Source organism: Anomaloglossus baeobatrachus, chromosome 3 (genome assembly GCF_048569485.1).
Source record: "Anomaloglossus baeobatrachus isolate aAnoBae1 chromosome 3, aAnoBae1.hap1, whole genome shotgun sequence".
Lineage (NCBI taxonomy): Eukaryota > Metazoa > Chordata > Amphibia > Anura > Aromobatidae > Anomaloglossus > Anomaloglossus baeobatrachus.
Window position 1 is genome coordinate 650657323 of NC_134355.1, and position 18717 is coordinate 650676039.

The 18717-nt window shown below is 48.4% G+C and overlaps 1 protein-coding gene across 1 annotated transcript in view; it reads left to right on the plus strand.

The window, feature by feature from the left end:
• Positions 1–17832, plus strand: part of MRPL19 (mitochondrial ribosomal protein L19) — a 21465-nt gene extending 3633 nt beyond the window's left edge. The window contains exons 2-6 of the mRNA XM_075338803.1: positions 2379–2487; positions 10341–10459; positions 12575–12709; positions 15077–15255; positions 17541–17832. Of these exons, the coding sequence (XP_075194918.1) occupies positions 2379–2487; positions 10341–10459; positions 12575–12709; positions 15077–15255; positions 17541–17777 (779 nt within the window). The 3' untranslated portion in view covers positions 17778–17832. The remainder of the gene's footprint in view (positions 1–2378; positions 2488–10340; positions 10460–12574; positions 12710–15076; positions 15256–17540) is intronic.
• Positions 17833–18717: the final 885 nt, after the last annotated feature.

Sequence of the window (18717 nt, forward strand, 5' to 3'; positions counted from 1 at the left end):
CTGGCCTCCCTTCCAACACTCTTGCACCCCTCCAATCTATCCTAAACTCTGCGGCCCGCTTAATCCACCTCTCCCCTCGCTACTCCCCAGCCTCGCCACTCTGCCAATCCCTTCACTGGCTTCCCAACGACTCCAGTTCAAAACACTAACCATGACTTACAAAGCCATCCACAACCTGTCTCCTCCTTACATCTGTGACCTGGTCTCCCGGTACCTACCTGCACGCAACCTCAGACCCTCACAAGATCTCCTTCTCTACTCCTCTCTTATCTCCTCTTCCCACAATCGCGTACAAGATTTCTCCCGTGCATCCCCCATACTCTGGAACGCTCTACCTCAGCATGTCAGACTCTCCCCTACTCTGGAAAGCTTCAAAAGGAACCTGAAGACCCACCTCTTCCAACAAGCCTACAACCTACAATAGCCCTCAGTCCAGTAGACCACTGCGCAACCAGCTCTGTCCTCACCTATTGTACCATCACCCATTCCCTGTAGACTGTGAGCCCTCGCGGGCAGGGTCCTCTCTCCTCCTATACCAGTCTGTTTTGTACTGTTAATGATTGTTGTACTTGCAGCCCAAGCGGCTAAACAAAGTGTGGCCATACAGACTGACCTGGTACTGGAGTATGTGTGTAAGGGGGGAGGAAGCACTAAAGGGATAATTTCTGGCACATATAAATATATATTACATACCTTTCTGTTAGACTACCCAATTAAATCTAAATGGGAGGAGGAAGTTGGGCCGATAACGGAGGAGGTGTGGGAGAGTATCTTAGAGTATGTCCCTAAACTTTCCATGAGCGAACTGGCCAGAATATCTCACCTATACGTGATTCACCGGGTATATAGGTCTCCCTTACTGATGTTTAAAATGGGGTTGAAAAGGAATTCGGAGTGTCCAAGGTGTCAGGGATCTGACGCAGGTATTTTTCACATGAGGTGGTCTTGTCCGAGACTGGTCTCCTTTTGGACTAAGGTTATCCACAAGATAGGAAGAACATATGGGTGTGTCCTCCCCAGGGAACCAGTGATCTGCCTATTGGGATATGTTGAGGAGCTTGGGGTGGAAAATACTATGAAAATTGTCATTGCTAGGCTGCTGTATGCGGCAAGAAAGCTAATTGCCAGGTCCTGGATTAAAAAAGACCCCCCGACCAGGGGAGAGTACATTAAAAGGGTGAAATGTATTCTTCAGCTGGAACAGGGAGTGTATGAAAGAAGGGGGAATGTTAAAATGTTTGAGAAGCTCTGGTCTCCTTGGCTGCAATGTGAATAGGACGAGTGATGGACCAGTAAACTGATTTGGGACCGGGATGGCCGGAGACCTCTGATGTGTGTGTTTTGTTGTTTTTGTGTTACTAGTTGTTCCTCCTGCACAGCGGGATGAACGGGATGGTTGCTATACTGCAGTTGGAGGGTATTCTAAGTGTGTACTAAATGGGATGTAGTATCGGGGAGAAGTGTTGCTGCCGGGGTGGGGGAGGGGGGCGGGAGGGGGAGTTAAAGGGGTAACAGATGTGATAAACTTAATTTGGATGCCGATTTGTTATTCGGTTATGTGTATTCTGTTTTAATAAAAAAGTATCTGATTTAAAAAAAAAAAAGATTGTTGTACGTATACCCTCTTTCACTTGTAAAGCGCCATGGAATAAATGGCGCTATAATAATAAATAATAATAATAACACATACTATATGTATAACTCATTTTATTATAGTGCCATTTATTACATGGCACTTTACATATGAGAAGGGGTATACATAATAGGGATAAGTACAATATTTATGAATAATACAAGGCACAGACTGGTACAGGAGGAGAGAGGACCCTTCCCGTGAGGGCTCACACTCTACAAAGGAGAGAGGACCCTTCCCGCGAGGGCTCACACTCTACAAAGGAGAGAGGACCCTGCCCGTGAGGGCTCACACTCTACAAAGGAGAGAGGACCCTGCCCGTGAGGGCTCACAGTCTACAAAGGAGAGAGGACCCTGCCCGTGAGGGCTCACACTCTACAAAGGAGAGAGGACCCTGCCCGTGAGGGCTCACACTCTACAAAGGAGAGAGGACCCTGCCCGCGAGAGCTCACACTCTACAAAGGAGAGAGGACCCTGCCCGCGAGGGCTCACACTCTACAAAGGAGAGAGGACCCTGCCTATGTGTGTGTGTGTTGTGCGTGTGTGGAATGACACAATAGGGGACCAGGTTGGGACATTGCACAAGTTGTGGAACGAATTGTCTGAGCTTTCATTATTTCCTATGGGAAATCTTGCTTTGCTAGACAAGTAACTTGGTTAACAAGCACAGTCCCAGAACGGACTGTTCTCATAAACCAAGGGTCCACTGTATACACAAAATCCATTTTTTCCCTTCTCGTTACAGGAACTTTCACTCCGGCCAGACTCCTTAGTGATGGAGAATCTACAACTTTCAAGCCTCCGGTGAAGCCATTAATCTTTGACAAGAAAGCGTCAGAAGAATCGCAGAAGAGGTGAAGTTTCTCTTTATAATGTAATCTGTGCCCTGCGATTGGTGAGAAACTATAACCCTCATCATTGCTTGATCATTGCAGATCTATCTCTAGGTGTTTTATGCGCAGCAGTGACCTAACCGCTACAACCGCTGACTGACTGCAGCGGTGATATCCTCTGCTGATGTGACGTCACCGTCGTAGCCAGAACAATAAGTCTGATCGCTTGTACTGTATACTGGAATAGCCCAGTCTCCTATGATCCGTCATGGCCAGCACACAGGCCATCAACAACCCCCAGATGCCAATCCGTGGCTTGCTATGAAGGGTGCGCTGAGCGGCGTAACCCGTGGACCATGCACCTATAAGTACCACTGTCCGAGATTGACATTGGGATTTAACCCTTTCACGGCAGCGCCAATTTTGCATTTTTCGTTTTTTCTTTATCGTTCCGACATGGGAGACCCAGACCATGGGTGTATGCTACTGCCCCCCGGAGGACACACAAAGTTACTACACTCAAAAACGTGTAGCTCCTCCCTCCTAGCATATACACCCCCTGCCAGCCAGATCTAGCCAGTTTTTTGCTTTGTGTCAGGAGGCACACACATGCATTCTCTTTGATTTTTGGAGGAGATGCATCCTCCCACAGGGACTCTATGCCAAAACGGTTGCCTGAACTTACAGGCTTCAGTTCTTTCATCCTATACCAGGTCTGCCATGCTGGACGCCGCACGGCGGTGATCTGGGCTCCCTTCCTCGCTATCCGCAGGCTCCTGTGGCTTCGGATTTGGAAGGCAGATGCCTCTATGGAGGTTCCCTGCTGGGCTCCCACTTGGTGAGACCAGTTTCCTCGGAACCAACTGAGTGAAATTAAGGAAGCTCTTGGCGGGAAGTGTTCTTCCTTGCCACAAACCTAAACCAGGGCACCTGTCCAGGACAGGAATCAGTTGAGGTTTCGGTGGTTTCCGTTCCTCCGTCTGATCGTCCTCTAGCTCAGCCTAGGTCCATAGAACCAAATAGCTCGAAGCTGCGTCTTCAGAAGGCCGCAGGAGATGCTGTCACTAAGTCAGCTTTCTCCGAGCTATTTAGCCACGCCAACAAGCTCCTTGGTCGGTGGCAGGCTCTCTCCACTGGCGACGTAGGGTTCTAACACGTCTCCGTTCAGTTGGGGGCGAGACTTTATCTCCCTTGGCTACAGGATGGACTTCTGTCCACCCGCCAAACAGTTTTTCTCATTGAGTCTTGGTTTTGTTCCGTGTGTTTTTTTCACCGGATCAATCAAGACTCCATGGAGATTCCCTAGCAAACATTGGCATCAGAGATGCCTATCGGCAGGAGTCAATCGCAGTTTCACACCAGCGTTGACTGCGTTTTGACAATCGGAGTGGTCCAGTTCGTGGCTTCCCTTGGGGTCAGCCAAGGCTCCTCGAGTATCCTCATTGGGGCAGCTGTGATCAGGGTCCTGCTCCCCTAGGGTTTGGCAGTGATCTTTGGCCCTGGACGGTTTTTTTTTTTTTTTTTTTTTTTGTTGGGTTTTCATCCAGTGCTGACTCTTAGCAGAGTGCTTCGTTCACTCTCGCCACTCTGACCTATCGGGTGGCTTGTCTTTCTGTCCAAGTCCACTCTGACCTCGAACCAGAGGTTCTCAGGGCGTCAATGGAAGCGGTTCCTTGCCCAGCTTTTTCTGCGTCCTCTGAGACTGGATATTTTCCGCTGTACTAGCGAACTCACTCCTCCCACGGGGTGGTGGCTTCGCCACTGACCAGGGGCTCGTTTCAGTGGTGGCTTCGGCCACTCTGTCTCAGGGGCGCTCTTTTTCTGGTCCGTTCCGGGTGATCCTCACCAGGATGCTAGCCTATCCGCCTTGGGAACAGTATATCTCCACCGTGGAGCGCAGGGCGCTTGGACTCTGTCCGAATCAGCCCTCTGGATCAATGTGCTGGAAATCAGGGCTGTATTTCTCGCCCTCTAAGCCTTCACCATCTGTGGGCGGCTAGGCACATTCGAGTCCAGTCGGACAACGTGACAGCGTTTTCCTACACCAGCTTCCAAGGCGGGACACTCAGCCGCCTGGCAATCATGGCGGCTCAACATACTTCAGTGGACAAGGGACTCCTAGTCCACCGTATCCGCAGTCCACATGCTAGATGTGAAAACTAGGAGGCAGGCTATTTCAGCTGTCCTACCGTGGTCCACAACCCTCAGGTTTTGCGGTAGCCACACTGGTTCATGTTTGATCCCAGCTTTGTCTCTTTACGAATTTCCCCCTCTACCTCTTGTCCAGAGTCCTGCGCAAGATCGGTAACGGGGGCCGTCGGGTCATTCTCCAGATTGACCCAAGCAGGTTTCGTACTCTGACCTGCTCCTTCTGTCCGTTGGGTTGCCTTCGTATCTTCCGGACCGTTCAGACCTTTTCTCAAAAGGTCAGTTTTTTCCCCGTCAGAATTCTGGATTCTCAGAATGACGGCGTAGGTCTTGAGTCCTGGATCTTAGCGACTTCTGATATCCTTCCTGAAGTCATCTCCACTATGACTCGAGCTCCAAAGTGTCCTTTGACCTTTTTTTGGCCTTGCCGACCCTCCTGTCCCTTCCACAGTCCGGTCTACAGCTAGGACTATCCCTCTTTAAGGGACAGGTCTCGGCTCTGTCAGTATGTGCCAGCAGCGAATCGTCTGGCTGGCTCCGGTGCGCTCCTTTAAGGGCGCATCCCACATCATTCCGCCTTCCGGCGGCCTATGGAGACCTCGGACCTTAATCCGGTCCTCCCGGTTCCCGGAAACCCCCCTTTGCGCCATCTTCGGGAGGTTTCTTTGTTGTGTTTTTCACAGAAAGTACTCTTTCTAGTGGCTATAATTTCACGCCAGAGAGTTCTGGCTGCACTCCCTCGGAGTCACCCCCTTTTTTTTTGGTCTTTTGCATCAAGACAAGGTGGTCTTCATCCGACTCCGGACTTTTTCCCTAAGGCGGTTACTGCTTCCACCTTATTCGGGGCAATTTTCCTGCCTTCCTTTTGTCCGGCTCCTATTCATCGCTTAAGGAAGCGTTGCATATCCTGGATCTGGTGCGGCCGCTCCGGATCTATGTGTCTCGCACCGCCGTTATTAGGCGGTGCACCTCTCTGGTGCTGACTGTTTGTCAGCGTAGCGGTCTCTCGGCATCTATGCCGACCCTGGTTCGTTGGCTTAGGTCGGCCATTTCCGAGACCTACAAGTGTACTCAAGTGCCTTCCCCGCGGGGATCAGAGCACATTTGATCAGACCTGTCGGCGCCTTTTTGGGCTTTCAGGCACCAGGTTACGGCTCAGTAGGTCTGTCAGACTCCAGCTCGAATTAGTCTGCATACTTTTTCGAAGCACTACCCAAGGCACGCATGCTTTGGCAGACGCGGGCTTGGGCAGACGCATTTTTCCGGCGTCTGTCGCCCATTTGTGAAGTTAGGTTTGCCTGCTTCTCAGTGTCTTTTTATTCCCACCCATGGACTGCTTTGGAACGTCCCATGGTCTGGGTCTCCCATAAAGGAACGATAAAGAAAAAGAGAATTTTGTTTACTTACCGTAAATTCTTTTTCTTATAGTTCCGACATGGGAGACCCAGCACCCTCCCTATTGCCTGTTGGCAGGTTTCTTGTTCCGTGTGTCTTCACCGGCTGTTATTGTTGTAGGCAGAGGTTCCGGTTCTGCCGGATTTTACTCCGTCTCTTCTTGTGGGTGGATGTCCTCCTTCAGCTTTTGCACTAAACTGGCTAGATCTGGCTGGCAGGGGGTGTATATGCTAGGAGGGAGGAGCTACACGTTTTTGAGTGTAGTAACTTTGTGTGTCCTCCGGGGGGCAGTAGCATACACCCATGGTCTGGGTCTCCCATGTCGGAACTATAAGAAAAAGAATTTACGGTAAGTAAACAAAATTCTCTTTTTTCCTCCCCTTTCTTCCCAGAGCTATAACGCTTTAATTTCTCTGTCCACTTATGAAGGCTTGTTTTTTTGTTTTTTTTGCGGGACGCATTGCACTTTTGAATGGCACCATTCAGTTTACCACAGTGTACTGGAAAACAGGAAAAATATTCCAAATGGGGAGAGATTGGAGGAAAAAAACATAATTCTGACGGGTTTTTTTTGGGAATAGTTTGTACAGCGTCCGTTTTGTAGTGAATCTGAGCTTGCAAAACGATTTTCCTCATCGGTACGATTACAGCGATGCCAAACAAGTCCAGTTTTTTTTATTTTAGTGATGAAAAAAAACTAAGAAGCTTGCAAAAAAAAAAAAATGGGGAGTTGTTGCCATATTCCAAGACCCGTAATGTTTTCATTTTTTGGTTGATGGAGCCGTGTTGTGATGGCTTATTTTTGTCGGCACAAGACGTTTTTATTGATACCATTTTAAGATAGAAATTATGTTTTTATGTATGTATTTTTGCTTGTTACAGCATTTTTTGTGGTTTTGCAGCTGCCATCCAAAAATGTAATTTTGGCGTTCTTAATTTTTTTTTTTTTCTTTTTACTTTATTACAGATCGGGTTAATAATTTTTATATTTTTATAGATCGACAGTTTCTGAACACAGCGATACCAGATGTGTATTTATTATCTTTAATGGGGCAAAAAGGGGGTGATTTTTATCGTTTATGGGTTGTTTTTTTTTCATTAATTTTTTTTTCAGCTTTTTTTTTTTTTTTCTTTTCACTGTTTATATTAGTCTTCTTAGGGGATCATAACCTGTGATCATCTGACCGCTTGTTATATATACAACAGTGCTGTAGCATTACTGCATATTGTGAAAATCATAGTCTCCTTTGAAGCCCTTCCACAGGCAAGTTTCAAAGGAGTGCTGCTAGCTCGGAGGTTTTCAGCAGACACCCCTCCCCCCCCTGCTGTCAGCAACCAAGCTGTGACCCACAATCAGGTCCTGGGCACACCAATGAGAGCATAAAATGGTGTGTTCCTGGGCCAACGCGTGTTTAATCCCGTTGTCAGCAGGATTTAACGAGTTAACAATCGCAGTTGGAGCTCTTTTCTGCCCACAATTGTTAGCAGCAGATCCTGGCTTAATATGCACCCAGAACCACGAGCAGTTCTGGGTGCATATTGCTAATCCCTGCCTAACCATCCCTGTATACACTAGCATAGATAAAGAGATCTATAGAAAATGTATCTCTAAAAGTCCTTTATAATATGCTAATGAGACCAGCGACTAGTCACAAGGGTGTTAGTTCCCTTGGCTAGTTGGCCCCATTAGCATGTTGGCACACCCCTGTGGGCATGCTAATGAATGATCAGTGTCAGAGGAATGGTTGCTCTCACCTCAGCTGCCACCGCTGGTTTTCGGCTCAGTGCGCCAGATCAGAACGTCCCCTGACTTCCGGTCATGCGCACTACACCAGTTTGAAGCCTGAACGCATACACTCGGCTTCATAGTGTGCATGACTGGAAGCCCGGGACTTCTGATCATGCGCACTACATCAAAAACGAGCTGTGGCAGCAAAGGTGAAAGCGACCATGGCTCTGACACTGCGCATTTATTAGCATGTTAGCATGCCCACAGGGGCCGACTATCATGCTATGGGGCTCAACTAGGCAAGGAAAGGAATGCCCTTACAACTATTTGCTGGCCTCATTAGCATATCATATGGGATCTTTAGAAACACTTTTTGTAAAGATCTCTTCATCTATGCTACTATAGGCGGGAACGGTTAGGCAAGGATTATCAATATGCATCCAGAACTGCTCGTGGTTCTTATTGCACCTGACAGGTTCCTTTTAGCACACAATTACCTGCTGAGTATAGGGTGGATCTCACCCCATGAGCCCACTCCATATACCCACTTCTAACATGCAACGTTCATGTAAGGCCGATATCATGAAGGAATTAAACTATTAGGCTATTTGCCCACGGGAGCTTGCTCCTGCGGATTTTGCAGCTGAAAACCTGCGGATTTATCTGGATTTTCTAGATAAATCCGCAGGTTTCAGCAAGTGCAGACACTCCCCATGTTACCTTATGGGACATGGGGAGTGCTGCATCCATGCTGCGGAATGTGCGGCTGCGGAATATGCTCCGGATCTCCCGCAGCCGCACATAACTGCATGTCAATTATTCCTGCGGATTTACCTGCGGAAATCCCGGCCCTCCACTATGGAGATTGAGGCTGGGAGTTCCGCAGGTAAATCGCATGAATATCCGCAGGTTTACCGCAACAATTCCGCTGGAATCCCGCAGCTATGTATAGCTGCGGATTCCGGGGAGGTGCTGCGGGAAACCTGCGGCCGTACCTGTGGATATATCCGCAGGTACAAGCTCCCGTGGGCACATAGCCTTAGGGGCACTTTGCACACTACGGCTTGCAATGCCGAGCGCGATAGTGCCCGCCCCTGTCGCAGCTGCGATATCATGGTGATAGCTGGCGTAGCGAACATTATCGCTACGCCAGGTTCACATGCACTCACCTGCCCTGCGACATTGCTCTGGCTGGCGACCCGCCTCCTTATTACGGGGGCGGGTCGTGCGGCGTCATAGCGACGTCACATGGCAGGCGGCCAATAGAAGCAGAAGGGCGGAGATGATCGGGACGTAAACATCCCGCCCACCTCCTTCCTTCCGCATAGCCGGCGTGAGCTGCAGGACGCAGGTAGATGTTCCTCGCTCCTGCGGCTTCACACACAGCGATGTGTGCTGCCGCATGAGCGAGGAACAACATCGTAACATCGGTCATTTCCAAATTATGGAAATGACAGATGCTACACCGAGGATACGATTACGCCGGATGTGCGTCACTTTCAATTTGACCCCACCGACATCGCACCTGCGATGTCGTAGTGTGCAAAGTGCCCCTTAGTGAGAGGAGCTCAGCTCTGCTCGCTGCTGTTAGAGGCAGATGTGGGCTGTGCAATGCAGCCATCATCTGTTTCGCATGGTGTGGGCTCAGCTTTTGAACTGCTATCATACATGTAGACCAGACAGTGGACCTACCAGTACATTCCACGTGCAGAAGGGGTTAAAGTAAAAACCCCAGTGAAGTCTGTCTCCGCTTTGAGCTTAAATTGGCTTCACTTGGCACATTGTTGACCCCCCCCCCCTCACCCGGCCCCTCTCGATCCATGAAATACGTTGTATTGTTTTTTTTTATTTATTTTTTTAAACCAGCCATAGATGCTCTTGATGTGACATTAAGTCATATTAGACATTATGGGATGGAACCATCATGTGTGGGTTTGTGTTTTTTTTTTTGTTTTTGTTTTTTTTTGTCGTGTTATTTGTCAATGTTTTTTTTGTGCCCAATTCTTCAAAATGGTGCACGCGGTTTAAACATTTTGCAGAAAATAAAAAAAAGTTCTTTTATTGTTTTCTTTAACCCGAGTGACTTTTTAGTGAGGAAAAAAAAATATAAAAATCACATGTTCTGATAAAATGTCACAAAATTTGTACCAAAATTTCTGATGTCACTCCAGAGGGGGCATTGGAGTAAATGCGCACACCAAAATAGAGACTTTTTGCAAAGCTGCAATTGATGAATAAATAAAAATCCCAGTCCCCACCTATATTGACGAACCAAACACAAAGACAGGCGAAAATATATAATAAAAACAGCAGCAAATTTAAAAAGGAAGAGTAAAACGCGCATGAAAAGCACCAAAAACTAGATAAAAAAAAAAAGATGCAAGTGCAATAGTGAATCAGGTCCGGTATGTCCAGAGTAACGCCCTTTACATTAGTGTCGGAGGATCTGTGACCACTCGGTGGATCCTTTGGCCGCCATTGTTATTAGTTTTAGGACGGATTTAGCCTCCAGTTTGGTTCTTCCAAAACAAAGGAGGAATCCGTACCTTATCCTTACGAAAAAATTGTGATATTTTTTTGTATTTGCTTTTCCTCTTTGCAGGTTTTTAAGCCCAGAATTTATACCCCCTCGGGACAGGAAAATCCCCCTGAAGTACTATCTGGAAAGACAGGACATGATAGAGCGGAGAAAAGTCCTCAGCATTCCCGAGTTCTACGCAGGTGCGGGAAACGGTCACATCGGGGGGCATTTATTTTTTTCCAGGATTTATATATTTGGGTGGGTCATTAATATCAGATCAGAGGTGGTCTGGCACCTGTTACCAGGTGAATGGGAATTGAGCTGCAGTACCTGAGAATGGCCAGTGTATGTTGCGTGGCGCTGTGGTGTCCTGGCTGTGTACACTGCGCTGGGACAGTAGTAAACCATCTGTGTTGGGTGAGTCCGTCCCTGCAGAATTGTGTGGACATCTTGCTTCTGATATTATGAGATGAAACCGAATCGCATGAGTAACAGGTTCTGTGCCACTATATGGGGCTGATCGGACCATGTGACAGGTTCTGTGCCACTATATGGGGCTGATCGGACCAGGTGACAGGTTCTGTGCCACTATATGGGGCTGATCAGACCATGTGACAGGTTCTGTGCCACTATATGGAGCTGATTGGACCATGTGACAGGTTCTGTGCCACTATATGGGGCTGATCGGACCATGTGACAGGTTCTGTGTAGCTATATGGGACTGATCGGACCATGTGACAGGTTCTGTGTAGCTATATGGGGCTGATCGGTCCATGTGACAGGTTCTGTGTAGCTATATGGGGCTGATCGGACCATGTGACAGGTTTGTGTAGCTATAACGAGCTGATCGGACCATGTGACAGGTTCTGTGTCACTATATGGGGCTGATCGGACCATGTGACAGGTTCTGTGTCGCTATATGGAGCTGATTGGACCATGTGACAGGTTCTGTGTAGCTATATGGAGCTTATTGGACCATGTGACAGGTTCTGTGTCACTATATGGAGCTGATCGGACCATGTGACAGGTTCTGTGTCGCTATATGGAGCTGATCGGACCATGTGACAGGTTCTGTGTCACTATATAGGGCTGATCGGACCATGTCACAGGTTCTGTGTCACTATATAGGGCTGATCGGACCATGTGGCAGGTTCTGTGTCGCTATATGGGGCTGATCGGACCATGTGGCAGGTTCTGTGTCGCTATATGAGGCTGATCGGACCATGTGACAGGTTCTATGTTGCTATATGGAGCTGATCGGACCAAGTGACTGGTTCTGTGTCGCTATATGGAGCTGATCGGACCATGTGACAGGTTCTGTGTCGCTATATGTAGCTGATCGGACCATGTGACAGGTTCTGTGTCACTATATGGGGCTGCTCGGACCATGTGACAGGTTCTGTGTCGCTATATGGAGCTGATCAGATCCATGTGACAGGTTCTGTGTCGCTATATGGAGCTGATCGGACCATGTGACAGGTTCTGTGTCACTATATGGGGCTGCTCGGACCATGTGACAGGTTCTGTGTCGCTATATGGGGCTGATCGGACCTTGTAATTGGTTCTGTGTCGCTATATGGAGCTGATCGGACCATGTAATAGGTTCTGTGTAGCTATATGGGGCTGATCGGACCATGTGACAAGTTCTGTGTCGCTATATGGGGCTGATCGGACCTTGTAATTGATTCTGTGTCGCTATATAGGGCTGATCAGATCCATGTGACAGGTTCTGTGTCGCTATAAGGAGCTGATAGGACCTTGTGACCGGTTCTGTGTCGCTATATGGGGCTGATCGGACCATGTGACAGGTTCTGTGTCGCTATATGGGACTGATCGGACCATATGACAGGTTCTGTGTCACTATATGGAGCTAATCGGACCATCTGACAGGTTCTGTGGATATATGGAGCTTATTGGACCATGTGACAGGTTCTGTGTCGCTATAAGGAGCTGATAGGACCTTGTGACCGGTTCTGTGTCGCTACCGTATATGGGGCTGATCGGACCATGATTGACAGCTGCTCGCGGTCACCTGATTGCTGATGTGCACACCCACCGGGCTCTGTATGAAGGCGGGACTGCAGGCCAGGACACTGATTGGGCGAGCTTTGGGAGGTGGACGGTAGCGGTGCAGGGGAGCAGACAGTGGTGCACAATGTTGCAAACATAGCGAATAAGGGTTAGTAATGGGCAAGCATTTTTGGATGCAGCCTAACGGAGGTTTTTTTTCAACATTATGGTAAAGTTTTTATTGTAGACGATTGATAATATGATACAAATCCCTTGTATTTGTGGCTCTCCCCTCTGATCACCAGGCAGCATTCTCGCAGTCACAGTGGCAGATCCTTACGCCAATGGAAAACTCAACCGATTTGTAGGCATTTGTATACATAGATCCGGACGCGGCCTGGGGGCCACATTCCTGCTGAGGAACATAATTGATGGACAAGGTTGGTAGAGATCTCAGACTTTTTATAGTTATGCCTGTTTTTTTGCACCTTCATCTCCCTACCTATATAAAGGACCTCTGCACAGGTCACAGAGTATGCCCACAGCACTCTCATAGAAGTGTGGTCACAGAGCATGCCCACAGCACTCTCATAGAAGTGTGGTCACAGAGCATGCCCACAGCACTCTCATAGAAGTGGGGTCACAGAGCCTGCCCACAGCACTCTCCCATAGAAGTGTGGTCACAGAGCCTGCCCACAGCACTCTCCCATAGAAGTGTGGTCACAGAGCCTGCCCACAGCACTCTCCCATAGAAGTGTGGTCACAGAGCCTGCCCACAGCACTCTCCCATAGAAGTGTGGTCACAGAGCATGCCCACAGCACTCTCCCATAGAAGTGTGGTCACAGAGCCTGCCCACAGCACTCTCCCATAGAAGTGGGGTCACAGAGCATGCCCACAGCACTCTCATAGAAGTGGGGTCACAGAGCCTGCCCACAGCACTCTCCCATAGAAGTGTGGTCACAGAGCCTGCCCACAGCACTCTCCCATAGAAGTGTGGTCACAGAGCATGGCCACAGCACTCTCCCATAGAAGTGTGGTCACAGAGTATGCCCACAGCACTCTCATAGAAGTGGGGTCACAGAGCATGCCCACAGCACTCTCATAGAAGTGTGGTCGCGGAGTATGCCCACAGCACTCTCCCATAGAAGTGTGGTTACAGAGCATGCCCACAGCACTCTCCAATAGAAGTGTGGTCGCGGAGTATGCCCACAGCACTCTCCCATAGACGTCTGGTCACAGAGCCTGCCCACAGCACTCTCTCATAGAAGTGTGGTCGCGGAGTATGCCCACAGCACTCTCCCATAGAAGTGTGGTTACAGAGCATGCCCACAGCACTCTCCAATAGAAGTGTGGTCGCGGAGTATGCCCACAGCACTCTCCCATAGACGTCTGGTCACAGAGCCTGCCCACAGCACTCTCTCATAGAAGTGTGGTCGCGGAGTATGCCCACAGCACTCTCCCGTGGAAGTGTGGTTGCGGAGCATGCCCACAGCACTCTCCCGTGGAAGTGTGGTTGCGGAGCGTGCCCACAGCACTCTCCCGTGGAAGTGTGGTTGCGGAGCGTGCCCACAGCACTCTCCCGTGGAAGTGTGGTTGCGGAGCGTGCCCACAGCACTCTCCCGTGGAAGTGTGGTTGCGGAGCGTGCCCACAGCACTCTCCCGTGGAAGTGTGGTTGCGGAGCGTGCCCACAGCACTCTCCCGTGGAAGTGGGGTCGCGGAGCGTGCCCACAGCACTCTCCCGTGGAAGTGGGGTCGCGGAGCGTGCCCACAGCACTCTCCCGTGGAAGTGGGGTCGCGGAGCATGCCACAAAAGAAGTCAAAGAGCATCTGTAGTATAGGGGTTCCTGTAGTGCTGTATATTTTGCTGCCTTATCTCTGAATGCTGTTATCAGAGGGTCAGACAGGAGAGTGGCCCCATAATCACTGTATGTACAGAATATGTAACCAATAAATGGATGAAAGTGTATCATCTCTAGGCTATGTGCGGATTTGTTTCTCCAGCGAAAACCTCACCTTCTGGCAGAAAAACTCACCTACCTGCGGAAAAACCGCACCAAAAACGCATTTAGGCTATGTGCACACGCTGCGTTTTTGTTCGTTTTTGGCCGCTATAAACGCACCCGCGGCAAAAAAAGCAGCAAAAAACACACGCGTTTATACCGCGATTTGGTGCGTTTTTGGCTGCGTTTTGCTGCGTGTTTGATCTCTGCGTTTTTCTGTGTTTCTCCAATGCATTGCATGGGGGAAAACGCAGAAAAACGCAGGAAAGAATTGACATGTCCATTTTTTTTTTAAGCTAAAAAAACGCAGCTTAAAAAAAAAAGTTGTGTGCGGACAGCAAAAATGAAAACTCATAGACTTTGCTGGGGAAGCAAAGTCATGCAGTTTTGAGGCCAAAAAACGCACCCGAAAAACGCACTGAGTTTTTGGTGTGGATTTACCATGTTTTTACCTGCGGTTTTGTCTCTGCGATTTTTTTTTTTTTTTTTTTTTTTTTTTTTTTTTTTTTAACATTGTCAATGGCAAAACACAGGGAAAAATGTGAAAATTTCTCTGCATAAATTCTGCTGCAAAACCGGTAAGGGAAAAAGTCGCAACATGCGCATACAATTTGGATTTCTCATAGACGTTGCTGGGGAAGGGCTGCAGGAATCTTATGGACAAAAACTGCACCAATTTTGCAGCAAAAACCGTGGCAAATCCGTGGCAAAAATCTCATTGTGCGCACAGGGCCTTATATTGTTTGCCAGACTGAGTCCTATAAAGCTTTGTATCCCTCATCATCTCTGCCCCGTTCTCTTGTAGGTGTGGAGATAAGGTACGAGATATACAACCCCTGCATCCAGGACATCCAGGTGTTAAAGCTGGAAAAAAGAGTGGATGACACGCTGTTCTACCTGCGCGATGCCCTCCCCGAGTACAGCACTTTCGATGTCAATATGAAGCCAGTCCTTTGCCTGGACCGAGAAATCCCTGTTAACCAGGTGAGCATGTCCCCTCGGTACAATATATGGCCTAGTGGTAGGGGATGATCTTAGAGATCTCCTTAATCAGGGTCTATTTAAAGTGAATCTGAGTTTTCCCCATCTAATTTGAGAGCAACATAATGTAGGGGCAGAGATCCTGACTCCAGTGATGTGTCACTTAGTGGGCTGCTTGTTCTAATTTTGATCTACTACTGATTAAACAGTGATCTTATCATTACAGGACTACTTGGCGTGCTGCAGATAGTCCAGCATATTCATGAGCTCTGTATAACTGTTAGATCTGCAGGGAGAAACATTGATTTTATCAATATGACAGCACACAGCTCAGTAAGTGACACATCGCTGGAATCTGGGTCTCTCTGGTGAATCACTGCCTAATGAAGGAAACTGAAGTTTTCTGAAACACATAGGAGAGTTGAGCACCAGAGGTCGCCGTCTTCTTGTTCAGTGTGACGTCACACGCCGGCCTCCCGTGTCCACATTGTGGCTCGGTGAGCTGCACTACCAGTCGGAGCACGGCCATGTGCATGATTTTACCAGCTCTTATTAAAGGAGTTTAAAGAGCTCCTAACTTTTTCCTCTGGACTCTTAACATACCAAGACATTCACCTTACTCATCCCCACTAAGTGAATGACGAAACTGGTTTCCAGTGCATTCTTACTACACCGGTGAGGGGTTTACCAGTGCATACTGGAGAAATGGGGGGAACCAGTGATTTTTCTTGTTTTGAATGTGTCTGTTAATTCTGTTCAGTGTATGCGGAATTTGCTGTGGATTTCCCGCAGTCGCATGTAACTGCCTGTCAATTATTCACGCGGAAATATCTGCGGATGTCTCACCTTTCCACTATGGAGATAGAGGCCGGTACGTCTGCAGGTATTTCCGCACTTGTCCCGCAGGTTTTCCCCGCAACAAAAACGCTTTCCAAATAACTTGTTGTGAGAAAAAGTGTTATCAATGTTCAAACATATATGATGTAATATATGATTTTATAGTTTCAAAAAAAAAATGCTCGAATCCCGCAGCAATGGATAGCTGCGGATTCCAGGGAGCAGCTGCGTGAAACCTGCGGACAAACCCGCTGGTACGTTGTCCCGTGGGCTCATAGCCTAAAGGCCCTGTCACACACAGAGTTAAATCTTTGGCAGATCTGTGGTTGCAGTGAAATCATGGACATATTGTTCCATTTGTACACAGCCACAAACCTGGCACTGATTGTCCACAATTTCACTGCAACCACAGATCTGCCGCAGATTTATCTCTGTGTGTGACAGGGCCTTTAGACAGTACTTGTTATGAGTATAGGTAGTACAAATAGTTCGGTACTAACTTAAATCTAGTTATCATCAAGCTAATCTGAGGTGGGGCTGTTAGGGAGTCCACAGAAGAGAGAGGGGTCTGCAGCACTAAGGAGAAGCAAGTGCTGCTGGTAAATGTAGCTTTAGCACCGTAGCTTTTTCTGCTATGTGAAGCTGGATGCAAATACAAAAAAAGACAATTACAAGAAAGAAACTGTATGTTGGACTTTAGTCTGTATAGTAACAGTAATTACAGAAGTTGTCCCCTAATTTTACATTGCTGTCCTATCCTTAGGAAAGGTCATCATTGTCTGATGAGCCAGGATCTGACACCCGGCACCCCCGCCGATCAGCTGTTCTCAGTCCCAATGGCTACAGCAGGCAGCCGAAAATGCTCAATGCCGTAGCTGTTACGTCTTCTGTCAGTGGCGGCGGCCGGGTACTGCACATCCGCCTCCCATTCAGATCATGTGCAGTACCCAGTCCCGGCTGCAATCAGAAGATGGAGCAGCTCCGAAATTGATGATTTTCGGCCACCTGCCGCCGCCACCGGGACCTAGAGCAGCTGATCGGCGCGGGTGCGGGGTGTCAAACCCTGGCTCATCAGACATTGATGACCTATCCTAAAGATAGGACAGCAATGTAAAAGTAGTGGACCGCCTGTTTAAGCAGTTAGGCAGCGCTCACAGCGGTATTTTGCTGCAAAACTGGATCTGTCACAAACGCGTTTCATTTCAATTAATTTCCAATGGGATGGCGGCAGGATGCAGTCACATGCATCTGCATGCGTCATACACAACCGCATGTAACCGCATCTTGCCGCGATCCCATTTGTAAAAAACGGATACTGTGAATAACCCTTTAAGCATTTTGACCAATACAAGTCGGTTCAGTAAGGATATTATTGGAGCAAAGTGATGCAATATTAACCGCGTGAATTCAAGTCTGTAACGATCGTACTCTGCCGTCTCTTTCCCCATAAGATCCAAGTCAGGATGAGGCCGCGACCTTGGTCCAAACGTTGGGAACAGGAAAAACACAACATTAAAGGCATCAACTTCGATTACTATCTCCTGGAGAAGCACAAGGAGCGAGCGAAGAAGTCCGCCAGGCCGTGGGAGAAGTTCGACATGCTGAAGATATACGACACCAGCAAAATAAAAAAGGAAATATTAGAGGAAGTCAACCAAAAACTGAACCAGGCCAAGAGCAGCGCGTGACGGAGAACCCAGCGCGGAGATCACTTGTATTATATGATTAAATGCTTTATATACAGGTCGTTGCACAGTGTCAGTGACTGAATACGGAGGTCATAGGGTCGCAGGGTTTTAACAGATTGTGCACAATTGCTACACGGAGTGGCCTCGGGAGCAGAGTCCTCTCCATACAGACCTCATGCTCTGTACATACAGACCAGAAGTGCACTTATGTTCTGCTGGGCACGCTCAGTAGAACGTGACGGAATCCTGCACTGGATTGCAGTGCAAGACCTAACGTTGCAATCCGCCCTTAATAGAAGCCTATGAGGAGTAAACGGATTCCTGCAACGGTTACCGGAACTCCTCAAGTCAGCGGATTGCAACGGATGCTGCACAACGCAAGTGTGAAAGTAGCCTTACACAGCCAGCACACACATAACTGCCGGAAACCAAGAGGTTACAATCCGTACCAGTAACAAGCAGTTTGATGTTCCGACCGGCGTGACTCGAGTAATGGAAGTCAGTGAGGACTCGAGCATTTTTACCAAAATCTTCTAGAAAATGCTCAAGTTCCCCGTTGACTTCCATTATACCACCTACACAAGTCGTGCACGTCCGAGCGTCAAACTGCTTTTTAAGAGTACCAGGCACCCGAGCTCCTCACTAGTTACCAGTACTGAGCACCCGAGCATGGTAGTGCCCGCTCATCACTAGTTACCAGTACTGAGCACCCGAGCATGGTAGTGCCCGCTCATCACTAGTTACCAGTACTGAGCACCCGAGCATGGTAGTGCCCGCTCATCACTAGTTACCAGTACTGAGCACCCGAGCATGGTAGTGCCCGCTCATCACTAGTTACCAGTACTGAGCACCCGAGCATGGTAGTGCCCGCTCATCACTAGTTACAAGCACTGAGCTCCCGAGCATGGTAGTGCCCACTCATCACTAGTTACGAGTACTG